Here is a 21,693-nt window from a genome sequence, read left to right on the forward strand (position 1 = left end):
CCACAGAAGGATGGCCAGGGTCCTCAGCCCAGAGAGGTGTCTGTGGAGATGCCTGAACGGCTTTATGGAGCGGAACACTCCTGAGGAGAGGCAGGGTGGCACCTCCAGAACTGACACACACACACACACACACACACACACACACACACACACACACACACACACACACACACACACACACACACACACACACACACACACACATATATGCAAAACACACACATACAGTGGTCATATGCTTATGTCCAACATGATTTCCACTAACATTACAAATACAAGGGGTTTCAGTCATTTAGATGGTTGTGTCCCTGGCCTGTCTGTGAGAGGGTTTCTGACTGAATGATGACTGGGCATGCATCTAGAATGGTGCCCTATTCACTCCTTCAAATCAGAACCATATGAGGCTGGTCAAAATTAGTGCACTTTGTTTGGAATAGGTTGCCATTTGGGAAGCAGTCTGGAAAAAGTTAGAGATGTCTCTGTGAATAAAGATGAATCTCTGATCAGCCACAACCAACCATTACATCTGTTAATATCCACACTGAGATATTGAGTTGCCTGGGTTATAAAACATGGCCTGTATCTATTAAAAGACCCCAGTCACTCACACAATACCAGCGGCCAAGCGTCAAATGAGCAGACACGCCAGCGAGACACACACACACACACACACACACACACACACACACACACACACACACACACACACACACACAACACAGTGAGACAACACACACACACACACACACACACACACACACACACACACACACACACACACACACATCCTCCATAGACACACCCACACGCACACATCCTCCATAGACACAACAACACAAACACACACACACACACACACACGCACACACACACACATCCTCCATACACACACAAACAGACGTCAGACAAAGCTTAGCAAGGAAAAGCCGTCACATATGGGGAGTAATCACATTACTACACAAGCAGCATAGGAGAATGACTGCCAGCAGGGTTGGTCCTCATCCAGGCCTGATGTGTGGATTAGAATACAGGCTACACACACACACACACACACACACACATTCATGTGAATACATACAATATACATGCAAAAAACACACACACACAAACACACACACAGGCAATCGAGCTAGGGCAGTCCTGTGTCAGTGTTCAACATGAGAATATCACCAGAATGGAGATCCTCCTGAGTTCATCAGGCTGAGATCAACGTTTATGATGCTGAGTTCACAGTTCATCAGGCTGAGTTCATAATGCTGAGTTCATGATGCTGAGTTCACAGTTCATCAGGCTGAGTTCATAGTTCATTATCCTGAGTTCATAGTTCATCATGCTGAGATCACAATGTAGAGTTCATAGTTCATCAGGCTAAGTTCATAGTTCAAATTGCTGCGTTCAGAATGCTGAGTTCACAGTTCATTAAGCTGAGTTCATAATGCTGAGTTCATAGTTCATAATGCTGAGTTCATAATGCTGAGTTCATAGTTCATAATGCTGAGTTCATAGTTCATAATGCTGAGTTCATAGTTCATCATGCTGAGTTCATAGTTCATAATGCTGAGTTCATAGTTCATCATGCTGAGTTCATGAAGCTGAGTTCATAGTTCATAATGCTGAGTTCATAATGCTGAGTTCATAGTTCATAATGCTGAGTTCATAGTTCATAATGCTGAGTTCATAATGCTGAGGTCATAGTTCATAATGCTGAGTTCATAGTTCATAATGCTGAGTTCATAGTTCATCATGCTTTGTTCATAGTTCATAATGCTGAGTTCATAATGCTGAGTTCATAATTCATAATACTGAGTACAATGTTCATAATGCTGAGATCATAGTTCATAATGCTGAGTTCATAATGCTGAGATCATAGTTCATAATGCTGATTTCATAATGCTGAGTACTTAGCTCATTTAGTTGAGTTCATAATGCTGAGTACATAGCTCACTTAGTTAAGTTCATAATGCTGAGATCATAGTGCTGAGTTTATAGTTCATAATGCTGAGTTCATAGTTCACCATGCTGAGTTCATAGGTCATAATGCTGAGTTCATAGTTCATAATGCTGGGTTAATAGCTCCTAATGCTGAGATCATAGTTCATTATGCTGAGTTCATAGTTCATCACGCTGAGTTCATAGTTCATCACGCTGAGTTCATAGTTCAATATGCTGAGTTCACAATTCTGAGATCATAGTTCATAATGCTGAGTTCATAGTTCATAATGCTGAGTTCATAGTTCATAATGCTGAGTTCATAGTTCATCATGCTAAGTTCATAATTCATCATGCTGAGTTCACAATTCTGAGATCATAGTTCATAATGCTGAGATCATAATTCAAAATGCTGAGATCATATTGCTGAGTTTATAGTTCATAATGCTGAGATCATATTGCTGAGTTTATAGTTCATAATGCTGAGTTCATAGTTCATCATGCTGAGTTCATAGTTCATCAGGCTGAGTTCATAGTTTATCATGCTGAGTTCATAGTTCATCATGCTGAGTTCACAATTCTGAGATCATAGTTCATAATGCTGTTCATAAAGATGCGTTCATAGTTCATCATGCTGAGTTCATAGTGCTGAGTTTATAGTTCATAATGCTGAGTTCATAGTTCATCATGCTGAGTTCATAATGGTGAGTTTATAGTTCATGATGCTGAGTTCAAAATGCTTAGCTCATAGTTCATAATGCTGAGTTCACAGTTCATAATGCTGTGTTCAAAACGCTGAGTTCATAGTTTATCATGCTGGGTTCATAGTTCATAATGCTGAGTTCATAGTTCATGATACTGAGTTCATAGCTCATAATGCTGAGTTCATAGTTCATTATGCTGAGTTCATAGTTCATAATGCTGAGTTCATAGTTCATCATGCTGAGTTCATAATGATGAGTTCACAGTTCATAATGCTGAGGTCATAGTTCATCATGCTGAGGTCATAGTTCATCATGCTGAGTTCATAGTTCATCACGCTGAGTTCATAGTTCATTATGCTGAGTTCATTATTCTGAGATCATACTTCATAATGCGTTCACAATACTTAGTTCATTTGAGATCTTATTGCTGAGTTTATAGTTCATAATGCTGAGATCATAGTTCAAAATGCTGAGATCACAATGCTTAGTTCATAGTTCATCATGCAGAGATCATATTGCTGAGTTTATAGTTCATAATGCTGAGATCATAGATCAAAATGCTGAGATCACAATGCTTAGTTCATAGTTCATCATGCAGAGATCATATTGCTGAGTTCATAGTTCATAATGCTGAGATCATAGTTCAAAATTCTGAGATCACAATTGTCATGACGTTGCCCTCTTTGGGTTTTATATGCACCATCCCCCTATCTCCCCCTACCCAGGCCCTGTGAGCGAGGTCGTAAATTCCTAAGAAAATGTCCCGCCTCATGGCCACAGTATAAAGAGAGAGTGGGTTTCATAGAAAGAACCCAGGAATTCTTCCACCTCACAGGACTGGAGAACCGAAAGACATTTATGTTCTGGAGAAGGTATAAAAGATCATTGAAGAATCCAGCTACGAACTGGTCCGTTTGGTACAATTTTGTGAAACTCATGAGAGACAATATTACCATAATCATGTTTACACAATAGCCTCAGCTATGAGACTTACATCTAAATGGTTGTATAAAATGAATGAATAAGGATGGAACTGTTTGTGAAATTGTGTAATGTGATTTTGGACTGTTTAATGAAGGAAACTCCAATTTCCTTTGGAGTCTTAACTAAGTCCTTGGCACGCCCCCAGGGACACAGACAGGACCAGGCGTCATGAGACAGCCTTTTTCTGTATTCCGAATATAACCCCCACCCAGGGTTTCTATCACCAGACCAGCTTACCTCGATAACGAGAGGGCCAAGGTTTGACCATGCATTCCTCGTTCTGAACTTTAACCATACCACGTGGTTAAACTCTTAGACTATCGATACCGACAGAATAATAACAAGTCTTTGATATTAATTACTAGTCTGCAGCTAGGAATTTGGTATCATTGAACGCGAAGACCGACGAAACATCCGTCCTATAACGACATTAATGAATGTCACTTTGAAATATCCATTCTAACCGAGAGGTTGAGAGAGAGAGAGAGAGAGAGAGAGGGAGAGAGAGAAAGAGAGAGAGAGAGAACGCGCAGACAACCACTCCAACAGAACAAACCTCTCCAACAAAGTTCCCGACGACACACTGAGCGTAAATATATATATTGATTGCAATTGTTCCCGACTGAGTGAGCGTTCATGTGCAAAGGTTTAGCATTTCAATTGTTAATATTTATCAACTCTGTAGTGTCTTCTCCGCTGACCCCACTCCCCTTTTGTCTAACAAGCCGCCATGCCGGTTTAGCCCACTAGGGCACATTCTCCTATCATTTCCTTGTAACCATATCTGTTTGTTATGCATTTCTGTGAATGACTTAGTTAGTAAATAAATGATTTTAAGACAATTGATGTATGGATGACTGATAGTGAAGACTGGGTTCGTACAGATAACCAACAATTTACGACGTTTGGAATGAGACTGGCGTGAGGTAAATAATACGTCATTAATCAGGAGACTAATCGATCAGATATTATAATATCTGAAAGTTATATTAAGAAAATTATAACTTTGTAATCTGAATATTTTCCTTGGTGCCCTGACCTCCTAGTTAATTACAGTTACACGATTAATCAGTTTAACCTGTTATGGATAGGGGGCAGTATTTTCACAGCCGGATAAAAAACGTACCCGATTTAATCTGATTATTACTCCTGCCCAGAAACTAGAATATGCATATAATTATTAGCTTTGGATAGAAAACACTCCAAAGTTTCTAAAACTGTTTGAATGGTGTCTGTGAGTATAACAGAACTCATTTGGCAGGCCAAAACCTGAGAAGATTCTGTACAGGAAGTACCCTGTCTGACCATTTCTTTGCCTTCTTTGCCATCTCTATCCATTACAGAGGATCTCTGCTGTTACGTGACACTTCCTACGTCTCCCATGGGCTCTCAGAAGGCGGAAAAAAGCTGAATTGTGGCTTTGCAGGCTCTGGTTGAAACAAAGTAGCGCGTTTGGGTAGTGGATGGTTACAGTACTGTGAGACTCAGGCGCGTGCCCGCGTCGACAGAATGCTTTGTTTTCTTTCCTCTGTTTACCTAAACGCAGATTCCCGGTCGGAATATTATCGCTTTTTTACGAGAAAAATGGCATTAAAATTGATTTTAAACAGCGGTTGACATGCTTCGAAGTACGGTAATGGAATATTTAGAAATCTTTTGTCACGAATTGCGCCATGCTCGTGACCCGTATTTACACTTCGGATAGTGTCTAGAACGCACGAACAAAACGCCGCTATTTGGATATAACGATGGATTATTTTGGACCAAACCAACATTTGTTATTGAAGTAGCAGTCCTGGGAGTGCATTCTGACGAAGACAACAAAGGTAATCAAACGGAGTTTGGTCAGGGCTAAACTTGGTGGGTGTCTAAATGGCTAGCCGTGATGGCTGGGCTATCTACTGAGAATATTGCAAAATGTGCTTTCACCGAAAAGCTATTTTAAAATCGGACATATCGAGTGCATAGAGGAGTTCTGTATCTATAATTCTTAAAATAATTGTTATGTTTTTTGTGAACGTTTATCGTGAGTAATTTAGTAAATTCACCAGATGTTTGCGGGGGGTATGTTAGTTCTGAACGTCACATGCTAATGTAAAAAAAGCTGGTTTTTGATATAAATATGAACTTGATTGAACAAAACATGCATGCATTGTATAACATAATGTCCTAGGGTTGTCATCTGATGAAGATCATCAAAGGTTAGTGCTGCATTTAGCTTTGGTTTTGTTTTTTGTGACATTATATGCTAGCTTGAAAAATGGGTGTCTGATTATTTCTGGCTGGGTACTCTGCTGATATAATGTAATGTTTTGCTTTCGCTGTAAAGCCTTTTTGAAATCGGACAGTGTGGTTAGATTAACGAGAGTCTTGTCTTTAAAATGCTGTAAAATAGTCATATGTTTGAAAAATGGAAGTTTTCAGATTTTAGAGGAGTTTGTATTTCGCGCCACGCCCATCATTGGATATTGGAGCAGGTGTTCCGCTAGCGGAACGTCTAGATGTAAGAGGTTAATCGCGTAATAATAATTTCAGAGAGTTATTTGATAAACATGTCTTCAGTTTAATGATGCCAAAGACATGACACAATGCTTAGTTCATTGTTCATCATGCTGAGATCATATTGCTGAGTTTATAGTTCATAATGCTGAGATCATATTGCTGAGTTTATAGTTCATAATGCTGAGATCATATTGCTGAGTTTATAGTTCATAATGCTGAGATCATATCGCTGAGTTTATAGTTCAAAATGATGAGTTCATATTGCTGAGTTTATAGTTCATAATGCTGAGATCATATTGCTGAGTTTATAGTTCAAAATGATGAGTTCATAGTTCATAATGCTGAGTTCATAGTTCATAATGATGAGTTCACAGTTCATAATCCTGAGGTCATAGTTCATCATGCTGACTTCATAATTCATCACGCTGAGTTCACAACTCTGAGATCATAGTTCATAATGCTGTTCATAAAGATGCATTCATAGTTCATCATGCTGAGTTCATAGTTCATCACGCTGAGTTCATAGTGCTGAGTTTATAGTTCATAATGCTGAGTTCATAGTTCATCATGCTGAGTTCATAGTTCATCACGCTGAGTTCATAGTACTGAGTTCATAGTTCATGATGCTGAGTTCACAATGCTTAGCTCATAGTTCATAATGCTGAGTTCAAAACTCTGAGTTCATAGTTTATCATGCTGAGTTTATAGTTCATCAGTCTGAGTTCATAGTTCATCATATTGAGTTCATAGTTCATCATGTTGAGTTCACAATGCTGAGTTCATAGTTTATAATGCTGAGCTCATAGTTCATCAGACTGAGTTCAAAATGTTGAGGTCACCGTTCATAATGCTGAGCTCATAGCTCATCAGGCGTAGGACATAGTGCATCATGCTGAGTTCATAGTTCACAATGAAGAGCTCATAATTCCTCATGGAGTTCACAATGATAAGTTCATCGTTCACAATACTGAGTTCATAGTTCATAATGCTGAGATCATAGTGTCGAGTTCATAGTTCATCATGATGAGTTCATAGTTCATAATGCTTAGTTCATAGTCCATAGTGCTGAGGTCACAGTTCATTATGATGAGTTCACAATGCTAAATTCATAGTTCATCATGCTGAGTTCATAGTTTATCATGCTTGAGTTCATAGTTTATCATTCTGAGTTCATAGTTCATAATGCTGAGTTCATAGTTCATAATGCTGAGTTCATAGTTCATCATGCTGAGTTCATAGTTCATAATGCTGAGTTCATAGTTCATCATGCTGAGTTCATAGTTCATAATGCTGAGTTCATAGTTCATCATGCTGAGTTCATAGTTCATCATGCTGAGTTCATAGTTCATCATGCTGAGTTCATAGTTCATAATGCTGAGTTCATAGTTCATAATGCTGAGTTCATAGAACAACATGTAGACCGAGATGACATGCTTCACTCACTTTTCTCAACTGACAGATGATAGGCTAGCAGTAGACCAATCAGTTGACATTACCAATGATTGGTTATGGTGAAAGTACGTCAGTTGTCCTAGCCTGTCCCGGACACTCCCAACCACTGTTTCTAAACCATGAATGTTTGATTATGAAATATTTGAGACACTTCTTTCCCAGTGTTTCTAATCCATCCTTCTGTCTCTCCAGTCAGTCAGCTAGGAGTTCTGTTCTTACGCAATTCATTTATTAGAGAACATCTCTGCTTTTGACATGCCTGTGTTTGGTGCACTATGAACTCAGTATGATGAACTATGTACTCAGCATGATGAACTATGTACTCAGCATGATGAACTATGTACTCAGCATGATGAACTAAGAGCAGCATGATGAACTCTGAACTCAGCCACACACACACACACACACACACACACACACACACACACACACACACACACACACACACACACACACACACACACACACACACACACACACACACACACAGTCTGAATTCAGTTCCGCTCTGCTCCACTGTTAGCATACAGAAGCTAATGAATTAACAGGCAAGTCAGATGCTGACATCCTATCCTCTATCCATATCTCCTTCCTTCATCATCCTCTTCCCTCTTTCCATGAAGTGCTCTTTCTCCGTTGTCTGCTGACACATTTTTGCACCCCAAGGTCAGACTCATAAGGTCAGACTCATAATTGCCAAACATAATTTAACAGTTTTTGGACAATCTAGGGCCATTCTAATTAACACGCGAATATTAAAGTATTTCTCCCATGACAATGAGTTAGCTTGGCCACGCACTTACACACACACAAACATCACACATCCCCCTCACACACACACACACACACACACACACACACAAAAACATCACACATCCCTCTCTCACACACACACACATCCCACTCACACACACACACACACACACACACACACACACACACACACACACACACACACACACACACACACACACACACACACACACACACACACACACACACACACACACACACACCTCACACACACACACACATATCCCCTCACACACACACACATCACACATCCCCCTCACACACACACACACACTCACACACATCACACACACACACACACACACACACACACACACACACACACACACACACACACACACACACACACACACACACACACACACACACACACACACACACACACACATCCCCTCACACACACACACACATATCCCCCTCACACACACACACATCACACATCCCCCTCCACACACACACACACACATCACACATCCCCTCACACACACACACACACACACACACACACACACACACACACACACACACACACACACACACACACACACACACACACACATCACACACACCCACACACACACACACACACACACACACACACACACACACACACACACACACACACACACACACACACACATCACACATCCCCCTCACACACCCACAATAGGACTAGAGACCAACAATTGTTCTCCTCTCAGTTCATTTCAAGGTGTGCAGATAAAATCAGAGGGGTCACAGATTAATGTGTCCTCTCAGTCACAAGGGTGCAGAAAGTCAGAGGGTGTCACCGGTTAATGTGTCCCCTCAGTTCATTCAAGGTGTGCAGATAAGTCAGAGGGTGTCACAGATTAATGTGTCCTCTCAGTTAATTTCAAGGTGTGCAGATAGAGTCAGAGGGTGTCACAGATTAAGGTCTCTCAGTTCACATCAGAGGGTGTCACAGATGTCCCTCAGTTCATTTCAATGCAGACAAAAAACACAGAGGGCACAGATCAAAGGTCCCCTCAGTCACACCACAATAGGACTAGAGACCAACAATTGTTGTCCTCTCAGTTCATTTCAAGGTGTGCAGATAGAGTCAGAGGGGTCACAGATTAATGTGTCCACCTGAGAGAATGCCTATAAAGAGACTTCCACCCTGGGAGCTAGATGGCCATTCTACACACACAACACACACACACAACACACACACACGTGCACACACACACGTGTGCGCACACACGCGCGCACACACACACGTGCACACACACAGGTGTGTTACCTGATGCTGCTCATACTTCCACCGGTCTCAGAGCCCAGCTTGCATCTCTCCAGCTGGGTGGCTACAATCTGTCTCTCTGCCTCCAGCTCACGGGTCAGCCTCTCAAACTGCAACTCCTTCAGGAGAAAGATATATAGACACAAATTAACACAAAGATCCAGCATGCAGCACTACACGGACACACAGATCCAGCATGCAGCACTACACGGACACACAGATCCAGCATGCAGCACTACACAGACACACAGATCCAGCATGCAGCACTACACGGACACACAGATCCAGCATGCAGCACTACACGGACACACAGCTTGCAGGTAAGTCTCAACAATGTAACTGCTTTTCTACTGTGAAAATCTTCAAGGGAAGAATTACGAGTGTGTGTGTGTGTGTGTGTGTGTGTGTGTGTGTGTGTGTGTGTGCGTGCGTGCGTGCGTGCGTGCGTGCGTGTGTGTGTGCGTGTGTGCGCGTGTGCGCGTGTGCGTGTGCGTGCGTGCGTGCGTGCGTGTGTGTGTGTGTGTGTGTGTGTGCAACAAGATCTCATGTTTTTACCAATTTTACTTCAGATTCGTTGATGTTTATCCACCTTTCTCCAAACGTCAAATTTCAAAGTGTTTTTAAGTTAAGGGTTAATGTTTTGGATAGGGATAAAAACATTAAGTTAGACACTCATTCTGAATGGTTAAGGTTTTGGATAGGGTTAAAACATTAAGTTAGACACTCATTCTGAATGGTTAAGGTTTTGGATAGGGATAAAAACATTATGTTAGACACTCATTCTGAATGGTTAAGGTTTTGGATAGGGATAAAAACATTAAGTTAGACACTCATTCTGAATGGTTAAGGTTTTGGATAGGGTTAAAACATTAAGTTAGACACTCATTCTGAATGGTTAAGGTTTTGGATAGGGTTAAAACATTAAGTTAGACACTCATTCTGAATGGTTAAGGTTTTGGATAGGGTTAAAACATTAAGTTAGACACTCATTCTGAATGGTTAAGGTTTTGGATAGGGATAAAAACATTAAGTTAGACACTCATTCTGAATGGTTAAGGTTTTGGATAGGGATAAAAACATTAAGTTAAACACTCATTCTGAATGGTTAAGGTTTTGGATAGGGTTAAAACATTAAGTTAGACACTCATTCTGAATGGTTAAGGTTTTGGATAGGGTTAAAACATTAAGTTAGACACTCATTCTGAATGGTTAAGGTTTTGGATAGGGTTAAAAACAAAACAGTAAAAAACAACTGTGATTGAACTTTTATTTAATTTCATTTAACCTTTATTTAACATGCAACCTTTGGATCTAGAGTCATGGGATTACACCCATCTGCCTCTCCCGTCCACAACGCCCCAGCAAAACCCAAGCCTACTTGATTGTAAAAGCACTCACTGTTGCCCCTAGTGGTCGATTTGAAAGGCATTTCCCAGCGTGCTTAGGACAGACGTCCAAACTTGAGCGATCTGGCTGGTGTGTGTGTGTGGATTGCAGCAGCTGATGCATTAGGTCTTTAAGTGACTTAATGGCTAACATACTATCACAGCTTATTGTGAAATAGACAAATTACTTATTCGAAATTCACAACCAGCACATGAAAAAGTCAACTTTTTTGTGTGTATTACACATTTTTAATCACAACGCATTTGTGTACATTACACAAATTACAATTTGTTGAGGCTAACGTTAGCTAGGCTAGCTAGGTGGCTAATGTTAGCTAGGCTAGGGGTTAAGGTTAGGGTTAGGGGGTAAAGGTTAGGTTTAGGGGTTAAGGGTTAAGGTTAGGCAAGATGCTAGCTAAGTAGTTAAAGAGTTATGGTTAGGGTTAGCTAACATGTTAAGTAGTATGCAAAGTAGCTAAAAAGTAGTAAGTAGCTAAAATGCTAAAGTTGTCCGTGATGAGATTTTTACATGCAACCTTTGGGTTGCTAGACTTTCGCATCCTCCCTGACCAACCTCCCTCCTATAATTTTTCTTAAGTAACCTACTGTCTTTATCTGTGAATGAAATTCACTCTATACAAAATCATGAACTGCACACGAAAAAATTTAATTTTTCATGTGCCTGTCACAAATGTCCAATAAGCAATTTGTGTCTATTTTACAATAGTCTGTAATACAGGGTTGTATTGGCAGTCCTCCATATCAGCCTCCAACGCCATCAGCTAGAACTAAATCTGATAAGGTTCACACTGGAAACCTGTGTGTGTTTGGTTTAATCATGGCCAGGCAGAAGCAGATCGATAGTGCACTGATCTCTACACCTATGAATGGGTTTGTGTGTGTGTGTGTGGAGTCCGTGTGTGAATGTGTGTGTGCATGCACCTCTGTGTGTAAAGTGTGTGTGTGTATGTGTGTGTGTGTAAGATTGATTTTTGAAAGCCATTTGAGGTGCTGAATGAGTTGATCCCCTGACACAATCTGAAATCCCACCCCCACCCCAAATCCCTTCTTTTCCCCCTCACCCCAACACATCAGCCCAGTACACCCCAGCTCAAAGCCCTCTCCTCCTCTCACCAATCCCCTCCTCTGCTTTCCTGTCTACCCTCTCTTTCACCACTCCTTCCCTCTCCTCTGCTTCTCTCCTTCTCCTTTCCTTTCCTCTCCGCTTCTCTCCTTTCCTTTCCTTTCCCTTCCTTTCCTTTCCTTTCCTCTCCTCTGCTTCTCTCCTTCTCCTTTCCTTTCCTTTCCTTTCCTCTCCTCTGCTTCTCTCCTTTCCTTTCCTTTCCTTTCCTCTCATCTGCTTCTCTCCTTTCCTCTCATCGAGAGAAAGAAAGATCACACCAAAACCAAATCAGAAGAGGGAAGAAAAATCAAAAAATGGAAACAGACCAGAAATAAACCACTATCAAAAGTCTTTACAATGAATCGACTACCATCTGAGTCAGAGAAACGTCAGTCTGGGAAACTGTCAGACTACAAGCACCTGCTTTGTTCCCCAAAGACCTTCATCAAATCTCAAGATCCTCCTGTTTCTTGCCTCAAAAAAACACCCCAAACCCCAACAGAAAGTCCCTGAGAGATCATAATTACCTCCACCATACTCCTGAAGAGGCTTCCGTTTTGATTGGTCTGCTTTGCAATGCATTGCCCCGCATTAACATTCGTGTGAGAATTTGTGTGTGCGCGCACACACGAAAGTGACCAGGATTGGATTCCAACACACTATGTGAGTATATGTGTGTACACGAAAGTGAACAGGATTGGATTCCAACACACTATGTGAATGTATGTGAACGCACGCAAGTCTACGAGAGCTGAATAGAAGAGAACAGCAGTGCAGCCAGCCACAAAGGTCGCTATAGCAACAGTAGAATCCCCCAGAAACCCCTCTGAGCATCGTTCATCAGCTCAACTTTGTTCACAGCAACAGGAGTGGTTGGAAATGGTAAGTGCATTTGGGGTGAAATGACAGTCAAGTGTGTTTGAGATGAAGACAAAGTTGTCAACAGTTTATAAACCTAAAGCTGGTGTCACTGTGGGTGGTAACAGAGATAGAAGAGGAGTCCTATTTCCCCATTCAGGACAGAGTCCCCCTGGTGTTAGGTCAGAGTAAAGTGGCCAATCTGCAGCTAATAACAGACCATTTTTGGACGGAGAGGGTGTGTCAGGCCATTAAAAAGAGAAGTGCCCTTGTCCTTTAAAGTTTTATTTATCAGAGAGAGAGAGAGAGAGAGAGAGAGAGAGAGAGAGAGAGAGAGAGAGAGAGAGAGAGAGAGAGAGAGCGAGAGAGCGAGAGAGAGAGCGAGAGAGCGAGAGCGAGAGAGAGAGAGAGAGAGAGAGAGAGAGAGAGAGAGCGAGAGAGCGAGAGAGCGAGAGCGAGAGAGAATGAGAGGGGACTTATGAAAAGGTTACCATATCTCTCTCGGGCATACCAAACGCTGTCAATCTGGTCCTCTTCTTCCTCTCCTCCACTTCTCCGCTGCTTTTCTTCTCTTGTCTAGTTAAATAGGTTTCCACTCTTCTTCTCTCCTCATTCTGCACTCTTCTCTTCACTCCTTTTCTGTTCCTCCCATCTTTCACGCTCTCTGTGTTGCTGACAGTCAGATGAGAAGATAGCAACCCTCCCCTAGAGAGATGCTATGAATACTGTGTGTGTCTCTCTGTCTGTGTGTGTGTCTGTTTGCGTGTGTGTGTGTGTCTCGCTCTGTCTGTCTGTGTGTGTCTCTCTCTCTGTCTGTCTGTGTGTGTTTGTGTGTTTGTGTGTATGTTTGTGTCTGTGTGTGTCTCTCTCTCTCTGTCTATCTGTGTGTTTGTGTGTATGTTTGTGTCTGTGTGTGAATGTGTGTGTGTCTCTGTGTGTGTGTGTGTGTGTGTGTGTGTGTGTGTGTGTGTGTGTGTGTGTGTGTGTGTGTGTGTGTGTGTGTGTGTGTGTGTGTGTGTGTGTGTGTGTGTGTGTGTGTGTGTGTGTGTGTGTGTGTGTGTGTGTGTGTGTGTGTGTGTGTGTGTGTGTGTGTGTGTGTGTGTGTGTGTGTGTGTGTGTGTGTGTGTGTGTGTGTGTGTGTGTGTGTATCACAGAGTATACATAAAGACACTTTGCGGCTCTGTTTTGTGTCATGTTACGTGCATGTCCTTTACTGGAGAATGAAGAGCAATCGTCATAGAAGTGACATGAGGACTTATTCATAGAAGCTGTTTGCATTGTGGGTCTAAGTTAGTGTAGTGTAGTTCCTCCCCTTGAGAATAGCGACTGCTCCTCTAGTGAAAGTGCTGGCCCTTCCTCTCCTCCTCCTCCTCTTTCAGAAAAACAAGCTGATGACAGCCGGAGACCCAGTGGCTCTCATGAGACTGGGGCCTGTTAGGCAAGGAGGCGGTTAGAGAACTCTTAGGTCTATCTCTCTCTCCCCATCTCTCTCTCTCCCCCTCCAACTGACCAACACACACACAGCACATTTGCTATGTTAAATAAAGATATTTAGTCTGCCATGCAGGTCGATGAGACAGTCAGTAGTATAGGGCTGCGGGGAGAGCATTTTTCATCTAACACTGTTAGTTTTGTATTGAGTGGTCTCTGCTGTACTGACCAACTCATAAAAAATGTCTACTTATGAATAAATAGGAACACACACACGAAACAGAAACTGTCCCAAGATATTAACAACAGTAAGGCTGAGACTTATGACTGCAACCATCTGGCAAATGACTTGTTTCATTTGTATTATAAATATTCAACACACAAACACAGCAACACTCTGATATTTGGCCTTAATAATTTATCGGTTAAGTCATTACAGGCGCCTGGAAAAGAGAGAGAGAAAGAAAGGCGGGGGGAGAGAGATAATGAGAGTGAAACAGAGCGGGAGAGAATGAGAGAGAGAGAGATAATGAGAGAGAGATAATGAGAGAGAGCGAGAGAGAGCGCAAGAGAAAGAGATAATGAGAGAGAAACAAGCGATAATGAGAGAGAGACAATGAGAGAGAGACAAGATATAGAGAGCGAGAGAGAGAGATAATGGGAGAGAGAGAGTGAGAGAGATGAGAGAGATAATGAGAGAGATAATGAGAGATAGAGGGATAATGAGAGAGAGACAAGAGATAGAGAGAGAGAGAGAGATAGAGAAAGAGAGAGATGGAGCGAGAGCGAGAGAGCAGAGAGAGAGAGAGATAATGAGAGTGAGTTTTATTTTATACTTAAACCTTAAAACAAATAATGGCACACTGTGCCTTTTCAGAAATTAAACAACAAATGTGGGATTCCTAAATAAAAATGTATTAAATTAAAAAAAGCATGCAAACTAATTTCATCAACAAAAAATAGTTTCCCCTCCTATACAAAACAAACCGCTCCTTCGTAAGCCCACTTCTCCTCAAACAATGGGAGATCTTTTACAGCCGAGAAATCCACTTTTATTCTGGCTTTGACTTAGCCTTTAAAAACACATCTCACATCCTGCCCATATCCCGTGTCTATTTTATGTTTCCTACTCAGAAAAATTGACATCTTTGCTGGTCCCAAAATAAAATTGAACAGTTGACATTTTCTTTTCTGTAGCTTACTATATTGAAACCCAAAAATAAAAACAGTGTTATTGAAAATCTCCCCTACAGCTGTAAACAAAGACTCCAGGACTTCAAAGAGAGGCTTTATCCTCTCACACTCCATAAAACAGTGCAACATTTTTCTCTTATGTTACTAAAAGGACATCCATCTCTAACATCTGAGTTAATAACAGATACAAAAGCATAAACTGCAATGATGCCATGCAAAACCCTCCATGGGACTCCCGAGTGGCACAGTAATCTAAGGCACTGCATCTCAGTGCAAGAGGCGTCACTACAGTACTTGGTTTGAATCCAGGCTGTATCACATCCAGCCGTGATTGGGAGTCCCATAAGGCGGCACACAATTGGTCCAGCATCGTCCGGGTTTGGCCGGGGTAGGCTGTCATTGTAAATAAGAATATGTTCTTAAGTGACTTGCCTAGTTAAATAAAGGTTAAATAAAAATAAATAATAACAAAATGCATGTCACCAGTGCCCTTTTGTAATGGTGGCTTGTACAGTGCTCTCCAAGCTGGCTTTACCTTGTCACCAATACCCAGTTTTACCCTCCAAGGAGTAGCTTTTCTATTCTTCAATGTATCTTTATTCTAAACCTTGACACACACCCTATACAGTGAGGGAAAAAAGTATTTGATCCCCTGCTGATTTTGTATGTTTGCCTACTGACAAAGAAATGATCAGTCTATAATTTTAATGGTAGGTTTAATATATATATATATATATATTTTTAAATAAAATCAAATAAAAAATGCATGAAATGAAATGTATGCATTCACTACTGTAAGTCGCTCTGGATAAGAGCGTCTGCTAACTGACTAAAATGTAAAAACAAAATGTAAAATTTGAACAGTGAGAGACAGAATAACCACAAAGAAATCCAGAAAAACACATGTCAAAAATGTTATAAATTGATTTGCATTTTAATGAGGGAAATAAGTATTTGACCACCTCTCAATCAGAAAGATTTCTGGCTCCCAGGCGTCTTTTGTACAGGTAACGAGCTGAGATTAGGAGCACACTCTTAAAGGGAGTGCTCCTAATCTCAGTTTGTTATCTGTATAAAAGAGACCTGTCCACAGAAGCAATCAATCAATCAGATTCCAAACTCTCCACCATGGCCAAGACCAAAAAGCTCTCCAAGGATGTCAGGGACAAGATTGTAGACCTACACAAGGCTGCAATGGGCTACAAGACCATCGCCAAGCAGCTTGGTGAGAAGGTGACAACAGTTGGTGCGATTAGTCGCAAATGGAAGAAACACAAAAGAACTGTCAATCTCCCTCGGCCTGGGGCTCCATGCAAGATCTCACCTCGTGGAGTTGCAATGATCATGAGAACGGTGAGGAATCAGCCCAGAACTACACAGGAGGATCTTGTCAATGATCTCAAGGCAGCTGGGACCATAGTCACCAAGAAAACAATTGGTAACACACTACGCCGTGAAGGACTGAAATCCTGCAGCGCCCGCAAGGTCCCCCTGCTCAAGAAAGCACATATACATGCCCGGTCTGAAGTTTGCCAATAAACATCTGAATGATTCAGAGGACAACTGGGTGAAAGTGTTGTGGTCAGATGAGACCAAAATGGAGCTCTTTGGCTTCAACTCAACTCGCCGTGTTTGGAGGAGGAGGAATGCTGCCTATGACCCCAAGAATACCATCCCCACCGTCAAACACGGAGGTGGAAACATTATGCTTTGGGGGTGTTTTTCTGCTAAGGGGACAGGAAAACTTCACCGCATCAAAGGGACGATAGACAGGGCCATGTATAATCAAATCTTGGGTGAGAACCTCCTTCCCTCAGCCAGGGCATTGAAAATGGGTCGTGGATGGGTATTCCAGCATGACAATGACCAAAAACACACGGCCAAGGCAACAAAGGAGTGGCTCAAGAAGAAGAACATTAAGGTCCTGGAGTGGCCTAGCCAGTCTCCAGACCTTAATCCCATAGAAAATCTGTGGAGGGAGCTGAAGGTTCGAGTTGCCAAACGTCAGCCTCGAAACCTTAATGACTTGGAGAAGATCTGCAAAGAGGAGTGGGACAAAATCCCTCCTGAGATGTGTGCAAACCTGGTGGCCAACTACCTCTGTGATTGCCAACAAGGGTTTTGCCACCAAGTACTAAGTCATGTTTTGCAGAGGGGTCAAATACTTATTTCCCTCATTAAAATGCAAATAATTTAATAACATTTTTGACATGCGTTTTTCTGGATTTTTTGTTGTTGTTATTCTGTCTCTCACTGTTCAAATAAACCTACCATTAAAATGATAGACTGATCATTTCTTTGTCAGTGGGCAAACATACAAAATCAGCAGGGGATCAAATACTTTTTTCCCCTCACTGTTTAAGTCTTTCCCATTCACCTCATCCAATCTCACCTCTTCCAACCCTCTCAAATCCAGTAACAACGCATTTCTTTCTGACTCTGGGATATTGGGTGTAATCCCCAGTCTTGGAAATGGGACGTTTTCATCTTGTACCTTCTTCTTGTGATTATTAAGCATAAACCACTCTTCTACTGACAGAGCCTTCCTGCAGCTTCGCAGTTGTCCGACAATCCTTTCCAACCTCACCCCCAAATGTTCAGCCCCCCATCCTCCATCCATTAAGGTGGGCCCAACCATGTCCATGTTTAAGGGTGATGATTTAGCCCTTCACCAGAATCTTGGAGTAAAATGGAACCGATGCAGTTGTACAATCCAGTCTTCCTCGATACACCAGAGGTTCCTCCAGCAGCCAATGTACTGACTCCGCTGGAGTACGTCTGGACACCTTCATTATACTCCAAACCCTAAGAAGGCCTCTGTAAAACGGAGGTACTCCCTCCCTAGAAATCCAGCTACTATCAACAAAAAATAAAGCCTTCTTTAAACCTAATCCCCCTACCTTCTGTAAAACAAGACCTGCCACCCCTCTCCAAACCACATTTTCTGGTCCATAAAGCAACCTTTGAATGAACTGAAACCGTAAAGCAGCAGCCCTACTAGCAAGATGTACATTGCCTTGCAAAAGTATTCATCCTCCTTGGCGCTTTTTCTGTTTTGTTGCATTACAACCTGTAATTTCAATTGATTTTTATTTGGATATCATGTAATGGACATACACAAAATAGTCTAAATTGGTGAAGTGAAATAAAAAAATTACTTGTTTAAAAAAAAAATAATAATAATTGGAAAAGTGGTGCATGCATACGTATTCACCCACTTTGCCATAAAGCCTCTAAATAAGATCTGGTGCAAACAATAACCTTCAGAAGTCACATAATTAGTTAAATAAAGTCAACTTGTATCCAACCTAAGTGTCACATGATCTGTCACATGATCTCAGTATATATACACCTGTTCTGAAAGGCCCCAGAGTCTGCAACACCTCTAAGTAAGGGGCACCACCAAGCAAGCAGCACCATGAAGACCAAGGAGCTCTCCAAACAGGTCAGGGACAAAATTGTGGAGAAGTACAGATCAGGGTTGGGTTATAAAAAAATATCCGAAACTTTGAACATTCCACAGAGTACCATTAAATCCATTATTAAAAAATGGAAAGAATGTGTCACCACAACAAACCTGCCAAGAGAGGGCCGCCCACCAAAACTCACAGACCAGGCAAGGAGGGCATTAATCAGAGAGGCCACAAACAGACCAAAGATAACCATGAAGGAGTTGCAAAGCTCCATAGCAGAGATTGGAGTATCTGTCTATAGGACCACTTTAAGCCGTACACTCCACAGAGCTGGGCTTTACGGAAGAGTGGCCAGAAAAAAGCCATTGCTTAAGGAAAAAAATAAGCAAACACGTATGGTGTTCGCCAAAAAGCATGTGGGAGACACCACAAACACATGAAAGAAGGTACTCTGGTCAGATGAAACTAAAATTGTGCTTTTTGGCCATCAACGGAAAACGCCATGTCTGGCACAAACCCAACACCTCTCATCACCCCGAGAACATCATCCCCACAGTGAAGCATGGTGGTGGCAGCATCATGCTGTGCGGATGTTTTTCATCAGCAGGGACTGGGAAACTGGTCAGAATTGAAGGAATGATGGATGGCGCTAAATACAGGGAATTCTTGAGGGAAACCTGTTTCAGTCTTCAAGAGAATTGAGACTGGGACGGAGGTTCACCTTCCAGCAGGACAATGACCCTGAGCATACTGCTAATGCAACACTTGAGTGGTTTAAGGGGAAATGTAAATGTCTTGGAATGGCCTAGTCAAAGCCCAGACCTCAATCCAATTGAGAATCTGGGTGTGACTTAAAGATTGCTGTACACCAGCAGGAACCCACCCAACTTGAAGGAGCTGGAGCAGTTTTGCCTTGAAGAATGGGCAAAAAATCCCAGTGGGTAGATGTGCCAAGCTTATAGAGACTTATCCCAAGAGATTGCAGCTGTAATTGCTGCAAAAGGTGGCTCTACAAAAGTATTGACTTTGGGGTGAATAGTTATGCACGCTCAAGTTTTCAGTTGTTTGTCTTATTTCTTGTTTGTTTCACAACAAAAAATATTTTGTAAATCAAATGAAACAAACCCCCCAAAAATTAATTTTAATTCTAGGTTGTAAGGCAACAAAATGGGAAAAATGCCAAGGGGGTGAATACTTTCGCAAGCCACTGTACAATACCTTGTCTCCCCTCCTCTTTTGACAAATGAAAAACACTTTGTGGAACCCAATGATATTCATCCCAAAATAAATCTACAATAATCGCCTGTATTTTAGCCAGAAGGCCAGATGGTGGCTCTAAACATGACAATCGATGCCACAGTGCAGAGGCAACCACATTGTTAACAATAATAGTGCGCCCCTGTATGACATACGAGAAAATCAACGCCATCTCCTCATCCTCCCTTCCACCATTTCAACCACCCCATTCCAATTTTCCATTGAACCCTTATCCACTAGGTACACTCCAAGGTACTTAAAACCTCCATTACACCATTCCAGCCCCCCTGGCACAGCGATGATGCCTCCAGACCATTTTCCAATCTGTAAAGCACAAATTTTTCCCAATTTACCTTTGCAGAGGATATTCCCCTAAACCGATCAACTATGAGACTCAAGCTATCCACCTCTGCTTGATTTTTCACTAAAATAACTACATCATCAGCGTAGGCTGAGAGACGAATATGAGGAATATCCTCTGAAAGGTACACACCTCCAATGCGACTTCTAATGCTATTTAGTAGTGGCTAAATAGCGGTGGCATATAACATTCCTGACAAAGAACACCCTTGCCTAATACATCTACACACTTTACACACCTCTTAATTAAGGATCGGACCCTTTTTTTCAATTTTCTCCTAAAATGACATACCCAAATCTAACTGCCTGTAGCTCAGGCCCTGAAGTAAGGATATGCATTTTCTTGGTACCATTTGAAAGGAAACACTTTGAAGTCTGTGGAAATGTGAAAGGAATGTAGGAGAATATAACACATTAGATCTGATAAAAGATAATACAAAGAAAAAAAACATTTGTTTTTGTTTTGTACCATCATCTTTGAAATGCAAGAGAAAGGCCAAAATGTATTATTCCAGCCCAGATGCAATTTAGATAATGGCCACTAGGTGGCAGCAGTGTATGTGCAAAGTTTTAGTCTGATCCAACAAACCATTGCATTTCTGTACAAAATTTTGTATCAAGACTGCCCAAATGTGCCTAATTTGTTTATTAATAGTTTTTTATGTTCAAAAGTGTGCGCTCTCCTCAAACACTAGCATGAAATTCTTTCACTGTAATAGCTACTGTAAATTGGACAGTGCAGTTAGATTAACAAAAATGTAAGCGTTCTGCCAATATCAGATATGTCTATGTCCTGGGAAATGTTCTTGTTACTTACAACCTCATGCTAATCGCATCAGCCTACATTAGCTCAACTGTCCCGCAGGGGACCCACCAATCCTGTTAACTCTGTAAAGAGATGTGTTTTCTGTTTCTTACTCTGTATATTTTTTAGGCATGAGCATTGTTAAGATTTCTTCTTTAAACGTAAATGGGGCGAGAGATGTTAAAAAAGTGCAGTAGTGTATGGGGGGGCAGTGGTGTGTAG

At 41.6% G+C, this 21,693-nt stretch overlaps 1 protein-coding gene across 3 annotated transcripts in view; it reads right to left on the reverse strand.

The window, feature by feature from the left end:
• LOC106590590 (catenin delta-2) overlaps positions 1–21,693 on the reverse strand; it is a 595,078-nt gene that overhangs the window by 410,922 nt on the left and 162,463 nt on the right. For 2 of the 3 annotated variants that reach the window (XM_045710618.1, XM_045710617.1), the window contains exon 3: positions 9,649–9,764. In XM_045710618.1, the coding sequence (XP_045566574.1) occupies positions 9,649–9,764 (116 nt within the window). Of the gene's footprint in view, positions 1–9,648; positions 9,765–12,680; positions 12,927–21,693 lie in introns of those variants that run through there. The other variant, XM_045710619.1, reaches the window with a different exon arrangement.

The sequence above is a fragment of the Salmo salar genome, chromosome ssa29, assembly GCF_905237065.1.
Source record: "Salmo salar chromosome ssa29, Ssal_v3.1, whole genome shotgun sequence".
Lineage (NCBI taxonomy): Eukaryota > Metazoa > Chordata > Actinopteri > Salmoniformes > Salmonidae > Salmo > Salmo salar.